Consider the following 27,877-nt stretch of genomic DNA (forward strand, 5'->3'; position numbering starts at 1 on the left):
TTTTTAGTAAAATATCCTTTGAGTAAAGTCGAGAGAACTTGAATCAGAAAGCATTCTTTCTATAGACTATAATATATACAACCCACACGAAGACCAGAAGTGCTTTATAGTATATGCCACACGGGCCGCATCAGGGCCGAAAGCTATGGACACGCTATTGGGGGCTTATTCACTAAACAAAGTTCCGCAGACATGAAATATTTCCCTTAATCAGCTTCACCCTGCGCGGCACCGACTTAAATCTGTGAGACGACATTCAAGTAAACACGGCAGACTCGGCCATTCCTGCAGATCAGGTCAGCCCTGCGTAAAGGATACTTTATACAGTCGGAAGACATGTCTCGCCTAGATGCAAGGTTTAGTGAATAACGCCCTGATTTTATAATCTGCTTTACATTAAAGTACATCATATATTGCGGATTATTATTAACATTAGAAACTGAATTGGCCGAATCTTAGCGATGGCCCCATAATGTCACCGGCCCCGTGTTCCTGCACCGGAATAACCTCCAATGACCAAACAATGTCTTCTAGCGGGCGTCTGGTGTCGTCAGGCTCTCTGGTTTGGGGCGGCTTCATAGCAGCTCGCGACTGGATTCCTCCTAAAGGCACGCGTGTCGGTGGCATCAGTTTCCACGCAAGTTTATTTGTTTTGGGGATTTCTCTTTGAGCGCGCGGTCCGGTCTCTGCTTATAAACTTTTCGCACCCCACGACTAATGGCTCCACTTCTCGGCAATGGCGTCCAGACACCGAGGGCACGGGGTTAAAGGCGACAGAGCGGTAAATTTCCTGCAGCGGGGGCAGCGCTCTTTGGTGCTCGGCCGAACCAATACTTTATAGAACTCCTCTTCACGAATGTCTCCGTCTGGTGAATTTGGATCATAAATACAGGTTATAGGGTTAGGCGAGTTATCCAAGTTACTTACATACACGGGGCAATTTAACTAAACCGGGTGCAGAACCCCACTTTATCACATCCCAGAGAATGCCGCATGATCTTGACAAACAGATCTCTAGGACCTGCATGTACTACCCCTAGCAAGTAAATGAACGATCAGGACACGGACCAGATGTGGACTTTCTTACCTTCCATGTGGATGAGAAAGGATCCTTCGATTACGGAGGCCTCGGCTGGCAGATCTAGTGGCATCTCGGTCACCAACGTGGTGTGCGAGGACATCAGCAACTCGTTCAGCTGAGATGTGCTCGATGTCTCATCGGCCTGAAGCATCTGGGGGTGAGAGAGAAGCGCTTACAGCTCTGATGTACCGGCCCGGCATGTCGCGGGGTTACTGTATGCAACATGTGCATGAAATATATGTAGGGCGTTAAAATAATTAACTTCGTATTGTAAGGGGCTCTCCTACTATATATTTTTTTATATTCTTCTCTTTACCCTATGTATGTTTTTCTCACAACCCCAAAAACCCCTAAGGCCATGAGTAAAAATACTACTCTATAGGGTAAGGGAAGGATGTGGCCCACCATAACATAAAATATGTATGTGGGGTACATCCGTAATCAGCGGATGTTGCAGATGTTCGGTCATTATTCAACAGGGGCACATAATGTGTAGAAGAAATAAAGAATAATAATTGCAAAAACATTTTTTTTTTAGGTTTTTGACATACAATCATATATATATATATATATATATATATATATATATATTTGCATGTTTCTAAAGATTCAAATGAAAGCCCTATTCATTCTGAAAATATAATAGTATGTTTTATTTGCGTGGGTACGTCAAACACGGAAAAAGGGGAATCTTAATTAAACCCACATATGGTAAAAATGGCAAAAACGCATGGGAAAACGTGGGCAGAATTCAAGCACTTATTACATAAACAAAGAATTATTACAAAAAAATAAGCGGCCTGGAACGAGTTTTACCTCCATTAACTCAAAGAGGAGACCCGCTTCGATGACCACAGTGACGTCGTATTCCGCGGCATTCTTTCCCGGGATCGAGCCGAGGAAGGCATCTCTGATGGAACAGGCGGCCTCTACCGCTTCCACCAACCCTGGCTTCTTCCATACGGAGTTCGAATTTATCCAACCGGAGCGGAAAACGCCATCAGAGTCTTAACAAAAAAATACGAACCCCGTAAGAATCTTAAATATCCAAAATGGTTTTAATGGAGAAAAAAAAAAATCACTAATTATCCTTTTCATACTAAGTTAAACGAGCCCTAAAACCCTTTCAATCTCCGCTCAAAATTCAAGCAGCAAAAAAACGGAGAGAGAATAATACAAATATATTAAAGTCAGAAAACATAGCTTTCTCCCCCATTACAGACGTTGGTCTCCGTGGCAGCGTCTTCGCGGTTGTTTCCCTCCTGAGCAACGAGGCGTTTAAACAACGTTATTTCAGGAAGCAGAAAGGCTGCACGGACCCCTAACCCCGCACTATGGGGGCCATTTGTGCTGAAGCCGCTGTGGGCTCGGGGTAGCTGCCCGTTTTATTCGGGGTTAAACCTGGCGCCGTCCTTGTATAGTACGGTCAGGGAGGTGGAACGCTCATACCTTTTTTATACGGAAGATACTGGAAGACCTCCTCTGCCAAATGGGGGAGAATTGGAGCGAACGAGCGGACCAGGACATCCAGCGCCGCCGCCAACACGGTCTGACACGAACGCCGCTTCAGACCCGTCTCCTCCTCGCAGTACAGCCTGAAAGAGAGCGTAGCTTAACAGAGAGGCGCCGGCAGGACGGGGGGAGAGGCGCCGGCAGGACGGGGGGAGAGGCGCCGGCAGGACGGGGGGAGAGGCGCCGGCAGGACGGGGGAGAAGCGCCGGCAGGACGGGGGAGAGGCGCCGGCAGGACGGGGGAGACAATAAGCGATCATACGATCTGAATACCTGTCTTTAATTATACTGAAGTAGAAGCTGGATAAGTCTCTTGTGATCAAAGCTTCCAAAAGGCGAGTAACTTTCCCGAAATCGTATCCCTTGTATGCTTCAGAAACCTGAAAAGGATGGATGTTTTACTTTGTATCTTATTAAGTCTATTATTTCTATACTATGATATATACTGTTTGTCCTTAGCAAGTAATGCTCCGTGTCTTAAGACTTAATCGTTCTTTACGTCACGCGATGTGCGCACACTCCTGCTTACACCAGATACCAAGAAACACGCAAAAGCTCTGGCAAGGGATTGATTAAATTTGGTCGGGCCGCAGTTGATACAGAGTCCGCGAGCACGCAGGGTCGGGGCGCCGGTACCTTGCTGGCGTAGTCCTGCAGCACATGCAGCATGTACTGATCGATCACGTGCATCTCGGAGGTGGGCACGGAATCCGCCTCCGGGCTGAAACCGTTCAGGTTCCCCAACATGAAGCGCAAGGAGTTCCGCAGCTGCAAAAAAATAAAAGCAGGTCACAATCGGCCGGGCGGCGAGCGCACCAATCAGCTTTTCCTCTAGGGTTCATGGGAGACGAGCAATTCCCCTCTCAGGCAGTGAAAGGGTTAAAGGCAAATGGACACCACGACCACACTGATGGTTATAAGTTTAAAACCCTCCAGCTGGGAAGTGATTTACACCCGGGGTGATCAGGCACGGGACAGCACGCAGCTATCATCATCGCTGTAGGACCTGACCAAGGACTGATAGGGGTCTGAATCCCTGACGTCCGATCTTTCTTTCCTTCTGTGATAATCCGGCCCAGAACACGGGATAAACTAAACCCCCAGAGCGATGTCACTAAAGAGACACCCAAGCCGCGCGCTTTAGGACGGCGCCGTAGAGCGTCTTACTTTGTTGATGTCGTCGCGGGCAGAATTCAGCACCGCCGGCCCGATGTGCACCTCGGCGAACACGTTGGACTCCGCCACCCACCAGCGGAGGACGTCGGCTCCGTACGGGGGCTCCTTCAGCTTATCCTACGGCGGATACAGCGAGAGTTAAACGGACGCAAACTCCACAGAGAAGGAGTCACACAGTCACACAGTGCCTTAGATGTAATGTAAGGATGTTTCACTTCATTGAGGGGGTGGTGGGTAAGTGGAACAGCCTCCCAGCAGAAGTGGTAGAGGTTAATACAGCGAAGGAAAATAAAACATAGACTAGATGGCCGAATAGTTCTTATCTGCCGTCAGATTCTATGTCTGTCACCCGACATCCTTTACACCTTACTAGAGCTGCTCGAAACCCCAAAACTGATTGCATAATGCTGGATCTGCCACAGGCTGCCAACAGTCTCAGCTTCCATAAAGTTAACCTACAAACAATCCATGTAACGCCCATGTGATGGCCAATTCCACGACTTAGTAACATCTCAATAAATCACTCACGGGTCCGCCGTTAATCACAACATCCGGATCGACCACGTTTCCCAGGGACTTGGACATCTTTTCTCCCTTTTCGGTTAAAGTGAAGCCGTGAACAACCACGTTTCTGTAAAAATACATTAAAAAGAGACAAATCACAATTCCAAATGATTCATTAACGGAAGACTAACAATCTGCCGCGTGCCACCCGAACCGCAGCCGGATTATATATATTTATAATAAATTTAGGAGATACAGGATACAAAAGTAACAAGAAATACCGTAAAATTATTTCCCTTCGTTATACAAAACAGATTTAGATGGAGTTTTAACCCTCCTAAGACGGGCCACGTGCTTTAGATAAACGATGGGCTTTATTCACTAAAGGGAGAGTCGTGCTTTCAGCTCTCTTCACTATTCATAACGAAGGCCGACAGCAGCCAGTTTCTCAGACAAGAAGTCAAGGAGCTTAAAAACCAACAAACTCTGCATTTAGTGAATATGCCCCGATGTTCTGCCTATCCTGCTTAGGTTCGCAGACTGCAAAAACGCGTAGAAAGTTACAGCAGGTTTATTTTATTGCATTCTGGGTTATTATTTGTTACAATTTATGATTTGCAATTTTGTATTGATATTAAGATACAAAATATATATAAATGTATAACGGGACCGATTTCTGAAATTAAAACATTTCTTGATATATCGCTGTATTGTTTATATAAATATTATATTGTATGTGTGATATATATATATATAAATATATTGTATGTGTGATACACACACACACACACGTTTTGGGAAGAAGTATTTCCGCTGCAGTGCTTTTTAATAAGAGTACCGTATATTGTATCCACCCCCCCCCATTTATTCCACGGCAGCATATGTCAGGAATACGGGTGAAATACTCACTTATACGGCGCTTTGTTTCTAGCGGCCACGCTGGTGAGCAGGGAGGACTGGAACCAACCGCCAAGCTGGTCTTTCCCTTCCAGGTAAACGTCCGCTCTTTGTTCCGCATCTTAACAAAAAGTAACAGCACGGAGCGATTGGATTATTATCCTCGGGAACGGGTAATTATTTATATATTTGATTTACGGAGAACGGACGCAGCACACGCGATAACGTAGGGCTTTAAATGTATCCGTTACGGTGGTCTTGTATAAGGTTAAGGGGATCTGGACACATTTTTACCGGCAGTTTGCTTTATATCTTATTGTCAGTTTCTCGGGCCTTTTTTTTCTTGACCTGTTTTTCAGTAAAAAAAAGGGTCACGGGACGTGTTTGTAAACAAAGCATATAACATAAGATAACGGTTTCCCGCTTTAATCAGTTATCGCGCTCTGATGCATGACCTGGACCTTGTATCTGCAGCCCCACCGCCTGCCGGCAGATGCGATTGTTGTGAACACCGATTACCTGATAAAGACAACGTTTTGTGGCTGCCGGCTCCGCTCGGCCCTCTGCTGCCCTTATATATCTCGTGATATATCTCGGGTTTTACAGCCACACTGCGGGAAACGGGTTACCGCGGGGTCATTTCCCTCCTAATCACTTAACGCTTTATCGTTACATTAATGTGTTCCTTGAATGGGGCGTTGCGGGTCACCGTGTTACTGGGTGTCTGTGAGACCCCAATTCTTTGTGCGATGAATTTCCATGATATTATACGCCGATTTCTTCCGTTAAATCCCTGTATGCCCCCCTATACGAAGAAAGCTTTCTTATTAGATCACCGATCAGGTATCCAGACACAGCCCGGTCCCCAGGATCCTTTCTGATCACTGTGTGCACAAGTGCGCCCCTAGTGGCGATATACTCAGCAAAAAACTTCCTAGGAGGGTTAAACTATAATACTTATTAAGTACTTTTATATGTTTTTATAATTTTCCAGGCAGTCCAAAAAAATGGTTAACCAGGTAAGCTGAAGTACAGCCTGGCCCAGCATACTGGGAGTGGGAGGCGTGTTGGGTGGACAGTATATTATATTTTTGTTTTATGGGTTTCTTTACGATTCTAATTTTCTTTTATGATAAAATTGCCTTTTCTGGATGGGGCGGTTAAAAGAATTAGACGTATTTCCCAGCATCTAAGAACGTATTTATTTAAAGGGAGGGTAGAAGCGTGGCTATGGGTAGGGGGGCTATACTAGTCCCCTATATGTGACTCTGGGGGTCTATTCACTACGAGTGTAGTTTCATCTCCTTGACTTCATCATATATCATGAAGGGCCAACCCCGGTGATCACCTGCCGCAGGAAGAGCTTGGCTGGCCCTGCATAATGTATAGTTAAATCAGTGAGATGTATTCAGTCTCATCTATTATACGGGGCCAGCTCAGCCCTTGCTGCTTGAGGCATCTAACAGTGTCGGCCCTTAATAATGCATAGTGAAGCGAAGGAGTTTAAACCACAACTCTCCCTTTAGTGAATAACCCCCTGCGTTAACCCCTTGGTAGCTACTTAAGTAACCGAGTACAGAAAAAAAAAAAAAAAAGATGGACTGATAAATGCAGGACTGGCCAAACTAAACAGGGACACATGGGAAGCACTTGTGAAACATTAAAAGGTGATTCTGCGCCTGCAATAAACTCATTTATTAGATGGCTCAGTATTTACCTAGAAATAGCTGAATGATTCATAGCGAATCACACTGAGATATATATAACCGAGATTGCGTCTGATATCTCTGTCTTGTTTCGCTGACCTTTGGAATGGTTTAATTAGCCAGGTTTATAGCCCAGACTCGCTATCTATACAGCTGCTATCCCAACAGACTGTAAGCTCCCAGGAGCCCGGCCCCCTCTCCTTCCATATACCTTCATGTATGTTCATGCTATTGTATATGCTGCTGATGATATACACTATATGGACAAAAGTATTGGGACACCTGACTATTACATCAACAGGGACTTTGATGACATCACATTCTAAATACATAGACATTAATATGAAGTTGGTCCCCCTGTTGCAGCCATAACAGCTTCCACTCTTCTGGGAAGGATTTCCACGACATCCAACATCAGTGGCTGACCTCGCAAATGCTCTACTGGATAAACGGGCAAAAATTCCCACAGAAACTCCCCAAAATCTGGAAATCCTTCCCAGAAGAGCGGAAGCCGTTATATCAGCAAAGGCGGACCAACTCCATATTAATGTTTATGTATTTAGAATGTGATGTCATCAGAGTCCCTGTTGATGTAATGGTCAGGTGTCCAAATACTTTTGTCCAATAAGTGTATTTCTATAGGAAGAAAGTATGTTTTATACAATTTTTTTTTACTCGCCTGTCTCGATACCGGTGACGACGATTCTCAGGTTTAACAACTAATAATTGGCGTGTGCCAAATTTATGGTGTTTTTATCATTAAAAGGGGGTACCTGGCCAAAAGTATCGTGACGACAGATAAGAACCATTCAGCCCGTCTTTCTGCACATTTTTCCCTAATCACGTCTCAAATCCAGGATAGTTATATCCCTCTCTGTTTTAATCTCTACCACTTCTGCTAGGAGGCAGTTCCATTTATGAACAACTCACTCAGTAAAGTAAGAAAAAAGTCCTCATACCTTCCAAAACATTGGCCCAAGATGTTCCGCTGTCAAACCAGATGTCCAATACATCCCGCCCGGGCTCGAAATCCAGCACTTCAGAACCCTCACCGGCCTGGCGGAGAGAGGGTAGAAGGAGGGGATTTGGCAGAAAGGGGTACATATTAAGGATACCAGACACATCTTCCTGACTGAGGTTTATTTACGATGATGTGAGATTGACGGGGTTAGCCGTGTGATTTTTGCAACACTTTCTAACAGATCAACGATACGACAAACTTGCATTTGGAGGCGAATCGCGCAGGGAAACGCCATTGACCTGTACCATCCGACATTCAGCGATTAGTCCACCCCGCCGCCAGCTCTCATGCCGTATAAAATAAACATCTGGCCAATACGGCCCCATAGCATGCTGCCCCCTGTGCCACGCGAGGGGCCGGGGTATACCATCGGCCGGCAGGATGGGGGCCGCGGAGGTAAAACCTCGGCTAACTCTAGCACCCGGCACCCGTGTGCACAGAGCATTCGTCACCATTACAGAGAAACAGACTCCTTTCCTTTTTGGTAAAGGTCTCGGCTTTTGGACGGCAGGATCTGTAATCCAATGACTGTTCTAGAAGAAGTTAATTATAGATTTTTTACTATAGGTCACGGTAAGGTTATGGTTCCCGACGCACCCAGAAAGGATTTAACCTCGGCTTTTTGTAACACAAAGTCAGAAAATCCAAGGATAATTCTACCTGCTGCAACACAGATTTGGGAAGTAACTCTTCTAGAGGACGGGTCCACCACACATCGCTGCCGTGCTGCTCCACCAGCTTCGTTATATGCCCGATGCTGTGTCTGCGGGGAAGAGATTCACGTCAACACAGCGGAAGATACATTTATATTGGATACATTATGTTAAAGGGTCCTGTCCAGCCAGTTATTTGGGGTCATGTCGCTCCTCCGGAGGGAGCTCAGGTGCCAGCGATCATTAAAGCGAAAGCTACAGAGCATGTGGCAGCGGGACGGGGAGATGGAAAATGAGACAGAATCTTAATTCAATAACTCTAGTAACCTATGACTGCATAAAGTAAAACACATTGGGGTTATCACTCCCATCACTCCTGTGTTCCAATGGCCCTTTATCACTCCCATCACTCCTGTGTTCCAATGGCCCTTTATCACTCCCATCACTCCTGTGTTCCAATGGCCCTTTATCACTCCCATCACTCCTGTGTTCCAATGGCCCTTTATCACTCCCATCACTCCTGTGTTCCGATGGCCCTTTATCACTCCCATCACTCCTGTGTTCCGACGGCCCTTTATCACTCCCATCACTCCTGTGTTCCAATGGCACGTTGGGTTCGCTGATCCAGGTTTAAGTTTAAACGGCTAATTGATGGTCATGTAATTATGTTACAGCCAGAAACTTCCTTAGCTAAGTGACCCAAAACCTTTGAACGGTAGTTTACGTACACGGGTGTGTATTGTACATCACTGTGGAATATGATGGCACTACATTCATCAGTAAATAATAATAAGATAGTGTAGTTATCAGTGCCGAGGTTCAGAGATCACCGTCTCTGCAAATCAAGAAACGCATACGGAAGAAATGACAAAGTACAATGAAGCACGTCGCTTTAACTCTTTCACACACCTTGAAATTGCCATTTAAATACCACGAGGGGCTTTTTTATAAAGTGTCATTTATCTTGTTTTTAGTGGAGGAAGGTCAGAGCGCGGCGATATCTGTGAGAGAATGTTTTACGGGCTCCGCACGCTGTGTTTGTATACTGGTGTATACTGGTGTATACTGGTGTATAAGGTATTTAATAGACGATCCCGGTTCACCTCTGACAGACCGAGGGACACGTATTTACACGCACACCTACATTTCTACTGATAAAACGAAGCAGAAAAGTAAACACAGAATTGGAACATTGACACAGATCATGATGTCATCAAACCACTAACAGAAAAGAAGACTCTCACATCATATAAGAGGACTTCTAGAACGCAAACTTTTCAGGACCCCATTACTAGCACGGAAATGCCTATTTTTTTCTGTTTTAAGTCGAACTTGGAAGACGCCAAATAATATCCACGATCTGGAGCAAAATATCGAGGTTGCCGGTGGTTTTAATGGAAATGGGCTGTATCTACCATGTCGGGACGGTGCCGGCTCATAAGTGATGTTTTATTAGGAGCGCGTTCGAGATTGATGAAAAAAAATCTTATAGAAGCAATAAAATGCCCAGTTTTACAGGAAAGGGCATAGAAAAGAACCGGCCATGGTTGGCATATCTCAGAGCTTCTGATGTCTTTAAATAATCAGCTGAGAACCTGCTCCCTTTTCTAATACTCAGCTAAGAACCCTCCTTATTAATGCATCTTCTGGGCGTTATCAGGAAAGGCTAAGGGATCTCAATGTGTCCGGCGAGGGGGGAGAGAGAGAGAAGAGAGAGAGGAGAGAGGGAGAGAGAGAGAGAGGAGAGAGGAGATGGGAAAGAAACATTGAAATACTTACGGGGTTTAACAAAGTAAAGGAGGGAAGTCTACTTCCAAGGAGGAGAAATCTTACAACACAATCTAAAACTAGAGGGTCAGAGGAATAGATGTAGTGTAAGCATGGGTGGGGCAAGCAAGGGCAGGGCAAGCAAGGGCAGGGCAAGCATGGGCAGGGCAAGCATGGGGGCGGGACAAGCATGGGCGGGGCAAGCATGGGCGGGGCAAGCATGGGCAAAGAAAGTATGTATAACGAAAGTATTTGGCTAACCTAAATCTAAGATGAGGACTGATTCATGTTTTGAGTTCCATCAGTTAACTGAACTGGATCTGCCGGCAGCCTCTGTGTTTCTATGCGTGAGGTTATTATGGGACACGTTCACTTTAAGAACACGCTCCAAGAAAGCACAATCTACGAAGCATATAAAAAAACGCAGTAAAAATCTGCTGCTATAAAAATATTAACCATTAGCGGAGCAAACTTCATCGAACGTTTCACCCGCCGGTCCCACTCGATGGCCGGATCGTTCCTACCTTTTATATCCCCTAATCTGGGAAACACAATGTAACCAGGACAATAACGATCGGCAAATATTTGCAAAGGATTAATTATTAACTAATGATATTGGCCCCGTTTTCATATTTTTTTGCCTGTGGACACATTTTTTAAGTTCTAAGAATCTTGCGTCACTGACACAGAGTCTTCATTGAGTTGATGACACGGCGCGGGCGTTTTATTTTTTTGTCTAGAACTAGAAAAAGTTGTCTTAGAGGGGATATGATAACATTTTATAAATATATGCGGGGCCGATATAACGAGCTCTTCAGTGACCTGTTCATTAACAGAAATGTATAAACACGACACAGGAAGGGATTCTTTACAGTGAGGACAATAAAGGTATGGAATTCACTACCAAGGGAGGTGGTTATCAAATATATTAGATGTCTTCAAAAGGGGGTCTGGATATTTTCTTAGAAAGGCATGACATACAAGGCTATAAAGTAGAATCCGATTGCCCCTTTGGAGCCAAGAAGGAATTTCCCCCCCTGATAGCAGAATTCGAAGTTTCTTTGCCTTCTTTTGGATCAAGAATAGGAAGGTTAGGTAGAAGGGTTGAACTTGATGGAATTAGGTGTTTTTTCAACCTTATTTACTATGTCGTTAAACTGCCATACAAGAAATAAAGCCGGCACGTTCACCTGTGACTTACAACCCAAATGACGGCGGCTTCACAGGGAGTGGAGAAAGCTTGTGTTAAGAATGCTTGTGAAGTTGCCAGACTGGTTCGTCCTCTCCCGAGGCAGCCCCGACCTCTTATACTTCACTCACTGAGTGCCAGACCGAATGGCCATCTGTAAATTACAAGCAGCCAAAGCTCATACTGTATATTATACATTCATTTTAAAGAGTCATTAATATTTCAACGGATGTTTCAATACCCCCATACAGCCCTAGCAATAAAGAAACCATATTGAAGTGCTTTATATATGAGAAAGTACACCCTCTTTGCATTCTATGGTTTTACATATCAGGACATAATAACAATCATCTGTTCCTTCGCAGGTCTAAATATTAGGTAAATACAACCTCAGATGAACAAGACGACATATTACACTGTGTCATGATTTAATCAACAAAAATAAAGCCAAAATGGAGAAGCCATGTGTGAAAAACTAAGCACGCCCTTACTGCTCCCATGGTTATTAAGATGCTAAGTAGCAGTCGGGTGATGCTAATCAAATGCCCTTGATTAATTGATCATCAGCAAGTGGGACCACTAATCGGGGGCAGAAAAGTGCGAGCCTGCTAACTCCAGAGGGCGTACTTTTGGCACATAGGTGTGGGGGTCTCAGCCACCATTGAACTCTTGTGAAAGCCCAATAATCCTTTTACGCAGACATGCCCACTTTATTAAAGGGAAACGACAGACGTCCCACATATTGTAGGAGTCCCTTGCATTTATTAATTTATTTGAACACAGTACCATTGCCAGCACGTGGCTCCTGGGGAAACGACCAACTATATTTAAACAATTTAGGAACAATTTGCTTCCCCAACAGCCCCGCTTCAGAGGAATGTATATTAAAATACCCCGTGAGTAACGCTAACCCTCTGTGATTGCTTAAATACGCATTCTTTAACCACAAAAAAAAAAAACGACTTAACTGAGGTAGAAGCTGCAGTGGCAGGAAATCGCTTTCCTGCCACTGGTGTTGATGAAAGGTCAGCAAAGCCGTCAATATAGAAAGAAATCATGATTATGAGACGGCTGCAAATACTGTGTTAGGTTTTGATTTTGGTTAATTCATTAATAATGTGCATTTTCTCCCCGCCACCGGTAACTCTGTGCTCACATTCAGTGTTCCAGACGACATACGTATTTATATCGCACCCCCGTGTTCTGTAGCGCTGTACAATGGCAAGATGCTTAAATAATCCCACTGTGTATCCGCTTCTTTGTAACTTTCGTCCCTCTGGGACTTATCGGGTGGCAGGTCTATAGGTTCGGTGAATGAACCTCAAGTCAGAAGCCCTGGAACCTGCACGTGGCGCCATTCAGAAAATGAACGCACCAGGGCCCCTTTTTTTTGTGCCGTTGTTACCGTAGCAAAGAAGAAGGGGTTACAAGATTTGCTATGCATGCTTTGCCTTCATGAATAATTTGCAGCCCTGTTTGGATGCCAGATTTCGATTAAGAAAACCGAAAAGGAGAAAAAGCAAAAATGATGATATCATCGTCTCTTTGCTGGAACCGCCAGCTCCTATCTCGGTCTCAGAGTCCATCAAAGCAATAAGGCCCCTCGTAAAACTTTGCCCTGAGCACATAAACCCTATCAGGGGGAGCGTGCGCTCGCATTACGTGGCGTCCGCCCGTCGCCCTGCGTCCTCGCAGCATGCGTGCTGATATAAGCCTCGGTGACACATGACAGTCACTCACACATTGATCATAACACACATCTCCTCAGCGAGTCGTCATCGGAAGGCAGGCAAAGTGAAACGACTGCTTGGAGATGAAAGAAGGAAGGAAGAAAGGAGAAAAAAAAAAAAACAGCGTCTGCTCGAGAGACTTTTTTCTGGATTCCCGTAAACAAAAGCGAAAGAAGCTTCCTCCTCACTGTGCCCTTCTGCCGGGGCGAGGTAGGAAGCTCTCGGGGAGCTCGGAGATACTTCTGAAACAGGTAAAGGGTTAATAAGTCATTGGGGCTGCTGCAGACTCAAAAGAAGAGATTTTTGGGCATAAGCTCTTTAGGGGTTAAGGAGTAGCTCGTGGGGCAATGTCATTAAGCAATGTCATTAAGCTTCCGTGCTGGGACCCGGCCCCCTATTTACGCTTTATGTCAGAGGGACTATAGAAGTCTAATGGAGTATTTACTAAAACGCAGCAAACCCTTATACCCCGTTAAGTACGTATCCTCGGGGGGCTTCACCGGACCACCGATTTATAAGCAGAAGCCGGAGCAGGGAGGAGAAATTCGAAGGATAATAATGGCTTTGCTATAGAGGAGCGGTATGTTTATTGCGTTCTGTGGGTTCTAGATGCTCTTCTGGGGATTCTGTGGGTTCTATATGCCCTTTGGGGGGTTCTGTGGGTTCTAGATGCTCTTCTGGGGGTTCTGTGGTTTTTCTCTTGTGGGATCGTGAAGCTTGGAGGACGCTCCCAGGTGACGTTACCGGCACCCGCGCAAGTTAAAAGCCGACACGAACAATGGGTTGACCTCTCAGCCCTTGAAGCATCCAGCAGTGTTACAGATCGCAGACGATTCCTATGAACGTTAAGGGGGAAGACGGAGTATTTGTTTGCTTTAACCCTTTAGCGGCGCACGTACTTTTACCCCGGGGCGTGTCTTACGGGGAAAGCCGACTTTGCGGAACGTCAGAGTTCAAGCCGCTCATTTCTCAACGATTCCATTTCCAGGAGAGAAGCTTCTGAGAAGCCGTCCGAGTGGCCAGAGACCGAGGGCAGCGGCGTAGTGTCTATCAGGTGTAACAGCATCTCCATGTGGACTGCTCAGGACTCCAGTGGAGATGCTGTTACTTTCGATGGGCATGTAATGTCCGGCCGGATCAACCGTTCCTGTAAGTTCTACGTCTACCGGGGAGGCTCGCTGCCCAACGATTCTTCTCCGAGTCCCCGGGGCTTTACCGGTAACCAGGAAGATGACCTATGAATTGACAGCCAGCTCGTTCCACGCCTGCCTGTCATTTCTTTAGGCCAATATTCTGATTACCTTAATAGCAGCGGGCGGAAGACATTCAGCAGAAACATATTTAGGTTATAAATCTACATTAAATGACCAGAAAAGTAATGAATTATTAGAATGTTTATGTTGTGTTTGAAGGTTAAATTGCTTTATATAACATGTTTTTGATACAATAGTAATAATAATGATTTTTTTTTCCTTAAATATATATATATTTTTTTTTATGTCTTTTTGTTTGGAATATACGGAATGTTTTGGGCGAAAACCCAGCAAGAGCCAACATGTAACATTATATCAGACACTCCGTAAGATACGAAGCAGCTTGGCTTGGTAATATATCTCCTGTGATTCATCCAGAAGGATCATTAAGAGCTTTTTATTTGGGGTGGAAGAAAGCCAAAAAAAATTCTGTTTTCCGGGGAAAAAAAAATATTTAAATCGTTAATAAAGTAGAGCAACGTGTTACGGAGCGAATTAAAGCACCAAATAAACGTGAATGTAAATTTTGCATGGATGGTCATTTAAAGTATTTTATATAGTATGTATGTTATACATTTTCACATATATATATATATAGATTATGTCAAAATATTAAATATATATATTAATTGGAATTAAAAACCAACTACTTTGTAAATGTGTTTTCTTTGTGTGAGAATTAAATCAAGTATAACATATAAAAACAGCCTCGTTAAAAGGTGCGCTCTTGATCTTTGAACGGGCGTATCGCTGTATCCGACTATAAAATCAAACCGGTTCACAATAAACCTTCGTCTCCCGCTGCGCCAATCAATGCAAACCTTAAACCTTCGCCCCCGATCGCGTGAGACACGTTAAGAGGTAATTCATTTACTGGGGGGGGGTGAGCTGTGTAGCCTCGGTCAACAAAAATGGAATTCTGATCTGTTTTAGGACTTGGAAATTACCGTATTTGCTCGATTATAAGACCTGAATATAAGACGACCCTTTAGGAAAAAAGTAGTAAATATCAATTCACATGTAAACTATTTTTTCATATTTAATAAAAGCTATGATTGAGAAAAATGCAATTTTTGTTTTTATTTCCTTTTATTTGCCAACCTGCCCCCAGTTATGCACATCTGACCTGAGGCTTGCCTCTTTGCCCCCCAAGATATGCCTTATACCCACTATATGCCACTCTGCCCCCCCAACTTACCAGTGCATCCCTAGACTTCTCCCCATGCTTCAGACTCCCTGGTGTGTAGTGGGGGCAGCCGGTGGAGGTCTGAGCGATGCGGGTAGACAACCTCCACTGCTGCCGGCACTTCCGCCAGGGCGTCTATGAATGAGCACCGGAAAGTAATGTGATGGTGGCGCTCCGTCATAGAAGCCCCGGAGGAAGTGCCGGCAGCAGCGGAGGTTGTCTGTGCGCATCGCTCAGATGTTCACCGGCTGCCAGAGAGGAGGATCCGGGTCCCCTGCAGCGCTGCGGGGGATCTGGATCTTAGTCTCATAGTCAGACCTCTATTTGAGCTCTGATTATAAGACTATCTATAGTATAAGACAAGAGGTATTATATCATCTTATATTCGAACAAATATGGTATTAGATATATTTTTACTAATTTGGTTAGTCTGCTGATCACTATGTTATGGATTTTAGACGTAGATAATTAAAACCTGGGGCAACCGGCCTAACTCCCACAGTCTGTTCTAGAGCAGGTTCACCATGGCCTTTATACCGAACAAAATATTTTTCAACATGCCTGTGCATTCAATGACTGTACATGCGCAGCGGGATAAAGTAGCAGCATCACTAACTGACTGGGCTCACAATGCAGCTTCCCTGAATGCAAACAGGCCCTTTATCACTGCCATCACTCCTGTGCTCCAATGGCCCTCTATCACTCCTGTGCTCCAATGGCCCTTTATCACTCCCATCACTCCTGTGCTCCAATGGCCCTCTATCACCCCCATCACTCCTGTGCTCCAATGGCCCTCTATCACCCTCATCACTCCTGTGCTCCAATGGCCCTCTATCACCCCCATCACTCCTGTGCTCCAATGGCCCTTTATCACTCCTGTGCTCCAATGGCCCTTTATCACTCCCATCACTCCTGTGTTCCAATGGCCCTTTATCACTCCTGTGCTCCAATGGCCCTTTATCACTCCCATCACTCCTGTGTTCCAATGGCCCTTTATCACTCCCATCACTCCTGTGCTCCAATGGCCCTTTATCACTCCCACCACTCCTGTGATCGAAGTTTACATTTAAAAGGCCAATTGAATGTTGGAAAACCCTTTTATAATTATATTACAGCCAGAAATGTCCTTGTTTTCCAGCTCAGTGACCCCAAACGTTTAAACGGTAGTGAAAAAGGTGATATTAGAACATTAATAACTTCCCGTATTGCAGTCTAAACTCATATCTAATCACAATCTCTAGCCGAAATGTCTGTTAAATGGCTAAAAGATTGCGATCTCTAATGCTGGCAAGTGTAGCCACCGGGCACCGCCTGTCCGTCAGTCCCCGCCGGCTCCATGTCTGCAGAGATAACCGGGAGGTAGGGGCATTTATCTCCTGTACCCCGGCAGTGTGCGTGACAGACTGACCGCCGAGCCCTCCCGCTGCACACCTACTCGTCTTTCTTTCCCCGTCGCAGAGGATTGATTTGCGTAGCGTGCTCACACTCACTGGTCGATGATCACCATTGTGACAAACATCTAAAAAATGCATCGTGTATGTGCCGGTAATCTAAGTTGCCTAATATAGATTTTTTATAGCTGCCAAGAATCCAACGTTACGGTGCATCTACCGACCAAATCACTCCAGCTGAACCTATAAACCTATGACTGCAAATCAGTAGAGGGAAATATCTGAGCCATATAGCGTGCAAGCCCATAACTAGAAAGTGTGTGTGTATATATAAAAACATATAGATATTATATGTATATAATATATGTATAATATACATATATCTATATATAAAATATACATATATAATATATCATATTATATATACGTGAAGATCAGATACTGAGCATTAGGAGGATCCCCTTTGGGGTTATTCTGAAGATTTGGCCGTTTGATACGTGGGTACTCCTTAATGTTTGAACACTACCCGAGTACTCAGCTGTGTAAAATAAATGCAAACATACCGGTTAATGAGCGGCTCTCGAGTCTTCTTATGGTAAAATACCGGGATCGGGACTCCCCAGCTTCTCTGCCTCGAGATGCACCAATACGTCCGACGATCCAACATCTCCAGCATGCGGCCGGCAGCGGAGGCAGGAACGAATTTCACCTTTTTTAAAGACTCCTGTTACATAAAAATATTAAAAACAAAGTTAAAAGAATAACAGCATACTGCAGTGTGAAAGAATAAAAGATCCCTTGTGTAACGCCTGGACCCATTTAATTCCTAAGCTTCTCAGCAATAAGGACAAGGAATAAATATCCTGAAAGGCAACAAAAATCAGCCACCATTCCTGACAGCTTCCCTTCTGTACTTACTTTAACCCCTGCTTTGCCTTTCAATAATCCTGCAGTGAAATGCTTATTATTAACATTGTACAAGTGAAAACACAGAAATGCATAATATATATATATATATATATATATATATGCATACACCTGCCACCATTAAAACGCAACTACGATGATTTAATAAAAACAGCAGCAGAGAGCAGGCAGTTGCTGAAAGGGGTGCTACTAAAACGTATTTTATAAACGGGTATGGCTTAATGGGGTACCCTCTATGTCCATGTCCTCTACAACATCAGCTCTGTCCAGCATATGAACACCAGCTCCATACATTCACCCCAGTCCAAAACCCAATGGGTTGGTGGAATGCAAATATGTATTTATTTTTTTTAACTAAAGAAGCATTTTACTTGCAATGCCACATACAGCCACAAGGGGTCTAGCGTAACAAGCCCTCTGGCAGCTTTTTCACCCAGGCTGGATCACTTCTTTGCTTCCTTTACATTAATTTTTTATATAGCGCCGGCAGATTCCGTAGCATTGCAACAATAAGGGACAATGAAAATATTTAAAACGAACAATAACATTAACACGTGTTAAGACATGCCCTCCGATGATAACATGCCTAACATCGCTGCCTGTACCTGAGCTTTGGCCTTGATGTCTGCCGTGTTGACGAACCACTGTTTACTGGCTCGGATGATGACGGGTTTCTTTGTCCTCCAGTCGTACGGGTAACTGTGCACAAACTTTTCTTCCTTGAGAAGATTCTTAGAGCCAAGTAACATCTGTACCACTAAGGACAATGTAAAAAAAATGGTTAATTAAAAGAAAGTGTTAATTAATGTCTTTCCTGCTAATGGGCATAAAGTAACAATGCAAGAGAGCAAGTAAGTGTAGTAGAAAAAGTGTAGGGTGTTTGAGAGAGCGTGTCCATATGGTGTAAGTGTGTGTGTGTGTGTGTATCAGTGTATGATGTTGGGGGGGCTAGGGTTAGTGGGAGAAAGAGTGCCTTATGTAAGTGTATGGTATTCTAGTGTATGTGTTGGAGCTAGTTTGAGTGTTGGGTATCGAATAAATACTGCACCCAGGCACCTGTAACCCTAGGATCACCCCTGGTATTATAACGCCCCAGCACTGTATACAGTAATATACCCCTCCCCAGCACTGTATACAGTAATGAAGGTCACCATTGACAAAAACCTGGTTTTAACTCATGTTGTTTCTATTTTCATTCAGCTGCAGACCTGGGGGCCACCATTGTTGTTAGTCATGTATAATTTTTGGCTGACTTTCCCAGATCATAAGCCACACTCAGCTGATTCTTTATGGCAATGCTAACGAAGTCTGTTCCTCCATTATTCTCTCATTATTAATTGTCCAGTTGGGTAATTAAGGCCCAGCTATTCTATTGTTTACCACAGGTCACTAGTATAAGGGCTCAGGTAGTTTGTCTAGTAGATTGGGACAAATACAAAAACAGAGGAGAAGAGAGAGAGGAGAAGAGAGAGAGGAGAAGAGAGAGAGGAGAAGAGAGAGAGGAGAAGAGAGAGAGGAGAAGAGAGAGAGGAGAAGAGAGAGAGGAGAAGAGAGAGAGGAGAAGAGAGAGAGGAGAGATTTGAAAACGTATATTTTTGAAAATTTATTTTTAATCAGATACTAGTAATTTTAACTTAGTTTTGTGCAAGGTCCCCCTTCGAAAGTAAACTGTATTAAATCTGGCCCCCACACCTCAGTAAATGAATAGGGCCATACTACGCTATGCTGCTTATTTTGTGAACAGGGAGACCGTGCAGGGTCTCTACTACTCAGCGAGTGAGAGTGTGTACGGAGTACAACTTACCGGCTTCATTGCCATCACTCAACACGGCTTTATCGGCAAGATCAACTCCTGCATCGACCGTGAAGCAGCCAGCTTCGTTCACCAAACAATCCTAAAAAATAAATAGATTATATATGACGAGTACATGATTAAAGAAGTGCTTGTGATGTACAAACATATTAGAGAGAATGTTTAATCATGCGTGTCATCATGTCGTTCGTGATAAATGGAATCGCTTATTAGAAATACATAAGAACAGAACGTACAAGTGTCGCCGAGAACTAGTGTGGCAGGGATGTGTGTATGTATTTATAACATAAGTAATATATATATATATATATAATGTGTATGTATATGTACATAGTGTTAAGAAGCTGAAAGCATGAGTCAGTACTTACCACGGGTAACTTGTGATGGGAAGCGACGCTGTAATCCTCGATGCCGTGGGCAGGCGCGGTGTGCACCAGCCCAGTACCCTTGGCCATAGTGACGTGGTTTGCGGGCAGCAGAGGAGAGGAGCGCTCAGGAATTGTGGGATGAGAGCAGACACCGTCCTCTAGGTCGGCTCCTGCAAGAAGAAGAGGACCAAATCAAAAGTATATATGAACGGTTACTGTACAATGTCTTAAGCATCCCCAGAATCAGAAGACGTGATACACGAAGGTAGAGATCCAAACGTAGATACAGCTTTACATTAGTTTAGAGTTTAAAAAAAAGAAAAGAAAAATGAAAAACAGAAGAGAAGCATAGCCTGGGACCGAGACTTGAACACTGAGGCTTACACAGCTTGCCGACGCACATTTTATGCACAGCACACATTTACCTATGGGCTACGGTGGCTCACACAGCCCAAACTTGGTTCCAAGACAATTTAACTCTTGAAGGTTAATTTGATACGAGATAAAACATTTTAACTCACGGACTCCATTGTACTTTACAAAAGGGACAAACCCCAGAGTGCTTTTCCCTGTTGAGCTGGCCCTGTATAATGTATAGTTCAATTGGTGAGCTCTCTCTCTCGAAGATCAATTCACCGACCTAAATACAGGGCCGCTTCAGATAGCAAGTTCTCAGGTTGGCTCATCGGACGGACAAGTCAGGAAGTTCAAACATTTAAAACCAACCTGAGACTCCCAGTGAATAAACCGCTGGATTCTCTCCACCAACAGCAGGCGTCGCCACGCTCGGCTAAGCCGCTTCGATTGCATCTGGAGACCCACAGGCAGCTCACCTGCGGCCAGAATCCTCACCTTTAAACGTGGACACGACCTCAAGCTTGGTGCCCAGGGAAAGCTCAGTGGAGTCGATGCGATCTGCTGCCAAGATGTAATATTCTGCAGTGTTTACACATTTCACCAGCGAGTATCTAAAGGCAAGAACGATCCTAATGTCAGACCACAAAGTATAAGACATTATCCATACTATATACCTCTGCATAGGGAGGCAGGGGTAACATAACGAAAACGAACACAATGACAATCGCTGTGGATGTGATATTTTAGAAGATGTTTGTCCATTAAAATAACATGAAATCCAGCGCAGAAGGGGTTAATGTTGTAAATGAAATGTTGTGGCTGGAAACGCTCACTCCCATCACTCCTGCGTTCCAATGGCCCTTTATCACTCCCATCACTCCTGTGTTCCAATGTCCCTTTATCACTCCCATCACTCCTGTGTTCCAATGTCCCTTTATCACTCCCATCACTCCTGTGTTCCAATGGCCCTTTATCACTCCCATCACTCCTGTGTTCCAATGGCCCTTTATCACTCCCATCACTCCTGTGTTCCAATGGCCCTTTATCACTCCCATCACTCCTGTGTTCCAATGGCCCTTTATCACTCCCATCACTCCTGTGTTCCAATGGCACGTTGTGTTTGCTGATCCAAGTTTAAGTTTAAACGGCTAATTGATCGTTAAAAAACCCTTTTGGAATTATGTTACGTTTAAATGGGGGGGTGTTCAAAGGGAATTATAAAGACTTTTGTCACTGAACAGAAGTACAGAAACTGTTTCTGAATAATGAAAACGATAACGATAGCACACGGATCATTAAAACATATAACAAATGGCAACGTACTCCGTGTCTGGCATGTAGCAGACGGCTTGATTCGCAGGAATGGTCCATGGCTGAGTTGTCCAAATCAGGGCACTGACCTGCGAGGAACCATCTAAACAAGGAAACACAATCACATGAACACCCGGCGTGAGAAGCAGCAACGAAACCCAATCACATGAACACCCGGCGTGAGAAGCAGCAACGAAACCCAATCACATGAACACCCGGCGTGAGAAGCAGTGCAGACACCGTCAGGAGGCTTGACGTGTGACCTGACCATGATATGATGGTCGGTGGCAGCCACAACCCCCCAACTACCTGCTCTTTCCAAAAGCGCCGGACAGAACTCGTACACTGAAGCTCAGGACTACAGCAGCTCCAGACCGCAGCTCCAGACAGGAGTACCTGATAAAAGTGACCACTTATTCCTCCCCTTTCAATAAGGTTTCCATCTGTGACTTTGCTCAGATAAGAATGGACTTTGTATCTAAACTCAAAGTTCTCCATGCTGGACCCAAAGCTCCTTCAACAATACAGACTGATATTACATTTTTCCCATTTCAATCTTTATTCGATGTAGAAGAATCATTGAAGTATATCTCAGATCAAACATACCCATCATGGAAGCGAGCTTAGGAGGAGGCTTCTGGACCGGAAACTTGGCAAAGACGGAACGGCTGACGTGTTCCTGATTGTATTCCAACTCTGCCTCGGCCAGGGCAGTTCTGCAAGCAGAAAAATTCATACATTTGAAACCCAAAATACATGTTTTGTTGCTTTCCTTGTCATATTTTAGGATGTTTCAAGATAACTCAAGCATCAGAACGTAACTTCATATTCCATATGGTATCGAATGTCTCTCCAGACCCTGACCAAGACAAATGAATGGCTATTTTAGAACGAAAGGAAGAGCACAAGCAGAAAGCTGGCCAGATGTTGCCATGTTTTTCCACGCACATCACTGGGGTGTTGTTTTTAGAAGCGCGGGTTTATTCCTTCTGAAAGATCCACATTCTGGATCATCTTGGGCAACCATGAAACATGGAACTGAATGTCTCTTTTATTAGCCAAATGGCTGCTTGGACCAAAGCAGCATCACATGACTAAACCAAAATAAAAATAATACCTCTACTACCCAAGCTGAGGAGGTACGAATTGACCAAAACATTAATTTTTTTACATTTATTTTTCCCTTTTCCCAGTTTATTTTTCAAAGAAATTTCAAAGAAATTACTCTTTCGCATTAAAAAAAAAATATAGTAGAAGAAAAGACACGTTCCTCACCTGGTGGAAGGCGACCAGAATACCGGCTTGTAATCCTGGTATATGTGACCCTAAAACAGCAGACAAGAGATATGAATTCCAATTTATAAATTTAACAAAATAATCGGACACGTCAAAAATTAAATGTTACGGGACGGGGACACAGAGAGCGGGGAGAAATAGAAGATATTTATATACAGTATAATTCCTTAACTCACTAATTATCTAAAACAAACACACCCATAAGCTTACAATAGTAGAGAATTGATCATTTGGGCAGATCTAGCGCTTAAATTATCCAGAATGTTAATTCTATAGGAAGATCTATGCTCGGTGGGAAATTTTATCGTATATAGATTTAAAATATGAACACAGACAGTATAAGAAAACTGTGCTAATCTCTTAATTTATACAAGGCCATTATATATTACAGCCGTCAGTTAAAAGCAAACTGAACCCTGCCGAAACGCCATCTCGGTACCGCATTACGCACGACTAATTCACGTACAATGCAGTATTTAGTGAATCAGTGCCTAGAAATACACGTTTCTGGTTCAAATCAATCACACCTTCTGTAAATTAACTGCATGGATGAACATTACCATTACCCAGTGTTATCAGATATATATATATGGATGTGGGGGTCATACGTTTGTGTTCTTTAGTTTAAGATGTTAACACTTATAACTTCAAAATTCTAAAGAAAAATAAAAAAAATAAAATAAACGGAGAACACTGTGTAACAATGAATGCAAGCACAATACAAAGGCTACTAAATGCAGATTTGGGCCAGCGAGGATCACGCGGCTCGCTCTATTTTGGTACGGGTTCGTCAATTTTCAGACTCCTAGGACACGGACATGAATGTAAACGGCGTTACCTTCTCGTACATCTTGTAAAAGATATCCAGTTGCTTTGCCTCGTACTTCGGGTCAAACGTGTAATAACAGTTATCCCAGTCCGCCATTACACCCCAGCGGATGAAAGAGTCTCTCTGCTTCTCGATAGCTTTTTCTGCAAAATTCCTGGCTAAATAATAAAAAAGGGAAATGATTAGATATTTTTCACATACAGAAATCACTGTGAATTACAAGGGACAGAAATACACTACCGCTCTAACGTTTGGGGTCACTGAGCTGTTTACATGGAAGACAAGGACATTTCTGGCCATAACATAATCGCAAAATATTTTTCTAAGGATCAATTAGCCTTTTAAACTTATTATTGGATCAGCGAACACAACGTGTCATTGGAAGACAGAAGCGATGGGAGTGATGAGAGCAATAAAGGACCTATTAAGAGATTCCATTAAAAATCAGCCCTTTCCAGCTACAACAGTCATTTACAACATTAACCCTGTCTGCGCTGGATTTCTGATCCATTTCATGTTATTTTAATAGACAAAATTAGCTTTTTCTGTCAAAAACCAGGACATTTCTAAGTGACCCCAAACTTTTGTATATCTATCAGACTGTAAGCTCACCAGAACAGGGGGCCTTTTTATCTTTAAACCTTGTATTTTTAGCTCATATTAATGCATGCCTTAGTAGTGTAAAATAAAAGGAGTAGCGTGTGGGGAGTTCATGCAGATGAATGTAACACTCAAGTTCAAGGTAAGAGAGTTTAAAGGCAATAAAACAGAAGTTCATTGGGTTCTCGGTGATAAGACCAGCAATTCTAATGCTGAAGCCTCCTGCGGCCTGAAGCCCCAATGCTGATCCAACGAGGGCATGAATGGGTGGTCCCGTAGGGATGTGTCTGAATAGACCTTGCTTCAAATAACATTACTGGACACAACAGAGGAGACTCTGAAAAGTCCACGCATCGCTTCTCAACTGGTTGGCCAAACCCAGGTAATGCGAGGGTCTCGGCATATTTTTTGCCAACAGTTCTCACTATCCAGCCCCTGACCATCACTGTTTGACACAGGGTCGCAGCGCTGCCCCAAGACACGATTTGCGTCCGCTCCAAATCTGTCACAAGGCAGCAGAGATGGCAGACATCACATTGCTGCCGCGTGGACTTCAGCAGCGGTCCCTCCGCGGACGATCACTACAGCAATAAATAATCCCGTTCCTTCTTCCTCTATGGCTCTACCTTATCAGACAAATACAGATTAACTAAATTCCACAAGACAAAAATATCTATTTCCTTAATGGCAGAACGAGCATCACGCTGGCAGAGGCACCCTTCCCCCTCCGCTGCAGTAATGCCATGCTGCGGACGCAGATGCACTGCTGGTGTGGGAGCGCGCGCTCAAAGCCCACTCGGTGGCTATATATACTTAATAATGAGGGGGTCCGGTCCCCTGAATTTTGGGGGGATAGACGGGTATCACCTTTTACCTTTGCGCCGGATCTCTATGGCGGACAAACTGTCAGCTTCTTCTCCGAGGTCTGCTAGGGCTTTTAGTTCTATGGGCAGCCCGTGACAGTCCCACCCTGGCACGTAGCTCACTCTGTAGCCCCTCATCATGTGAAAACGGTTGGTAATGTCCTTAAGGATCTGGAAAGTGCCGGAGAAAAAGAGGCGAGAATCAATAAAACCCAAATCCCAGAAACTACAAGCGACCGGCGCATTTCACATCATCTACTACACAACCGTCCAAAAGTTTGGGGTCACTTTTTGGCTGTACCATAATTGTAAAAGGGTTTTCTAACGATCAATTAGTCCTTTAAACGTATTCTTGGATCAGCGAACACAACGTGCCATTGGAACACAAGAGTGATGGGAGTGAAAAAGGGCCATTGGAACACAGGAGTGATGGGAGTGATAAAGGGCCATTGGAACACAGGAGTGATGGGAGTGATAAAGGGCCATTGGAACACAGGAGTGATGGGAGTGATAAAGGGCCATTGGAACACAGGAGTGATGGGAGTGATAAAGGGCCATTGGAACACGGGAGTGATGGGAGTGATAAAGGGTCTCTGTACGCCTATGAAGAGATTCCATTAAAAATCAGCCGTTTCCAGCTACAATAGTCATTTACAACATTAACCCCGCCGGTGCTTGATTTCTGATCCATTTCATGTTATTTTAATGGACAGAATTTGCTTTCTATTCAAAAACAAGGAAATATCGAAGTGACCCCAAACTTTCGAATTGTACTGTGTGTGTGTGTATATATATATATATATATACATACATGCTTCTGAACGGTTGTGTATATATGTTACCTTATTGAGGGCATGGCCGACATGAGGGTCCCCATTGGCATACGGAGGTCCATCGTGGAGACCGAATTCCTTTTTAGTCTTCTGCGCTCTCTGCCAGGCATACAGTTGTAAAAACTTACTTTCCTGTATGAGAAGAACATAAAGTGTTTATCCTGGCTGTCTGATGAAGCAAAATAAGAGTCTCATTGAGCGTCCATCACTTTTCTTTTGTCTCGTCAACAACACCTCCATCGTCTGCTTGGGGCACAGAAAAAAGAGAAGCATCTGAATGCGCTTTAAGTTGTGATGTAGGGAGTTTTTACTTTACAGAGAGAGTGGTAGATAAACGGAACAGCCTCCCGGCAGAAGTGGTAGAGGTTAATCCAGTGCAGGCGTTTAAACATGCATGGGATAGACATACGGCTCCTGAATCTAAGACGAGACCAACGACTGATTAAGGTTATCGTCTTTACAGCCCGAAAAAAGGCGACTAGACGGGGAGAATGGATCTTATCTGCCACCAAGTTCCACATTTCTATGGAAGGAGGCAAAAGGCAGCATGTGATTAAAGCCCCCCAGCCCAGACCCCGTTTAAACGCACTGCCGAGTCTAGCGTGTTACATTCATGGTTACATGTATGATAACTGTATGTTTATGTCCTCCTCTCCTTCATGACATACAGTATAAGCGCGTATCGGTGTATTGAGTTATTTCTGTGGTTTGGTGTCATTTATTACGCAGGTAGAAAAATCCGCGTCATTTAGTAGCTCGCGAGCCGGACTCCCGCTGCCTAATGGTCAGTTCTAGCGTCAGACCCTTTAAACCTGTGGACTGCAAGAAGCGCTGCAGACAATGTTGGCGCTATAGAAATAGAATAACTTACTTAACCAGAGAATAAATTATAGAAAAATAAAAAATGATTAATATCCACAAACCCAGCTACCGAGTGGAGACAGAAAACGTGTATACTTTCCCTGTTATACTGCAAAGTAAAGCAACACTGCGGAGAGATTTATTGAAGGTCACATGACTTGGGACAGATCCTGCCCTGGCTGGGGTACATGTCACGCCCCAAGCTCAGTACCAGGTAAGTGGAATTTATTACCCCCCGAGGTGCCTCTAGTTTAACTCTTTCAGTAAATGATGTGTTGACCAAAAGGTATACCTCCAGTGTTTGTTAACTACAGCTATCACCACCTGGCTGAGGGTTGTGAGAGCTGGAGTTGAGCAACAGGTGGAGATATACCGTACCCCACCCCCGGCAGGTGTAGTTTGTCCCTCAGGGATAAGTTCATGGCCCCTGACCTCCTGCACCCGCAGCTCGGTCTCGGCTGTGTCCTGAGGACTCCTGCGGATAGGGAAGTCGGTGGTTGGCAGCAGCACCGTGTCCCGGTACTTCCTCTGACCGGAGCTCTCATTGCTGCTGGCCGCTCCCGAGGCGGCTCTCGCCCTCCATGCAGGTCGGTAAAGGAGCGCCCGGCTGCGAAGCAGGGTCAGCATGATCCACAGTGACAGGCAGGGCTCCGGACGGCAAGCGAAGAGCACAGAGGGACGGGGAGCCGCGAGGGACAAACATCTCGGAAACGCGTTCCATAAACTGCTCTGCTGGCAGCGTGTGCTTCAAACA

The 27,877-nt window shown here is 44.3% G+C and overlaps 1 protein-coding gene across 1 annotated transcript; it reads right to left on the reverse strand.

Moving 5' to 3' along the window:
* Nucleotides 1-27,798, reverse strand: IARS2 (isoleucyl-tRNA synthetase 2, mitochondrial). Its single transcript, XM_053459654.1, has 23 exons — nucleotides 27,556-27,798; nucleotides 26,272-26,394; nucleotides 25,441-25,600; nucleotides 23,976-24,124; nucleotides 23,117-23,166; nucleotides 22,448-22,557; nucleotides 21,854-21,944; nucleotides 21,026-21,141; nucleotides 20,174-20,343; nucleotides 19,797-19,887; nucleotides 18,598-18,749; nucleotides 17,629-17,789; nucleotides 8,557-8,659; nucleotides 7,835-7,931; nucleotides 5,182-5,290; nucleotides 4,297-4,399; nucleotides 3,760-3,885; nucleotides 3,229-3,360; nucleotides 2,866-2,972; nucleotides 2,531-2,676; nucleotides 1,898-2,088; nucleotides 1,088-1,232; nucleotides 1-866 (listed from the first exon to the last, which is right to left on the reverse strand). Exons 1-23 carry the CDS (start codon nucleotides 27,748-27,750, stop codon nucleotides 715-717), a joined length of 2,979 nt encoding a protein of 992 aa, XP_053315629.1. The 5' UTR covers nucleotides 27,751-27,798; the 3' UTR covers nucleotides 1-714.
* Between the last annotated feature and the right edge of the window lie 79 nt (nucleotides 27,799-27,877).

This window comes from Spea bombifrons, chromosome 3 (assembly GCF_027358695.1).
Source record: "Spea bombifrons isolate aSpeBom1 chromosome 3, aSpeBom1.2.pri, whole genome shotgun sequence".
NCBI lineage: Eukaryota > Metazoa > Chordata > Amphibia > Anura > Pelobatidae > Spea > Spea bombifrons.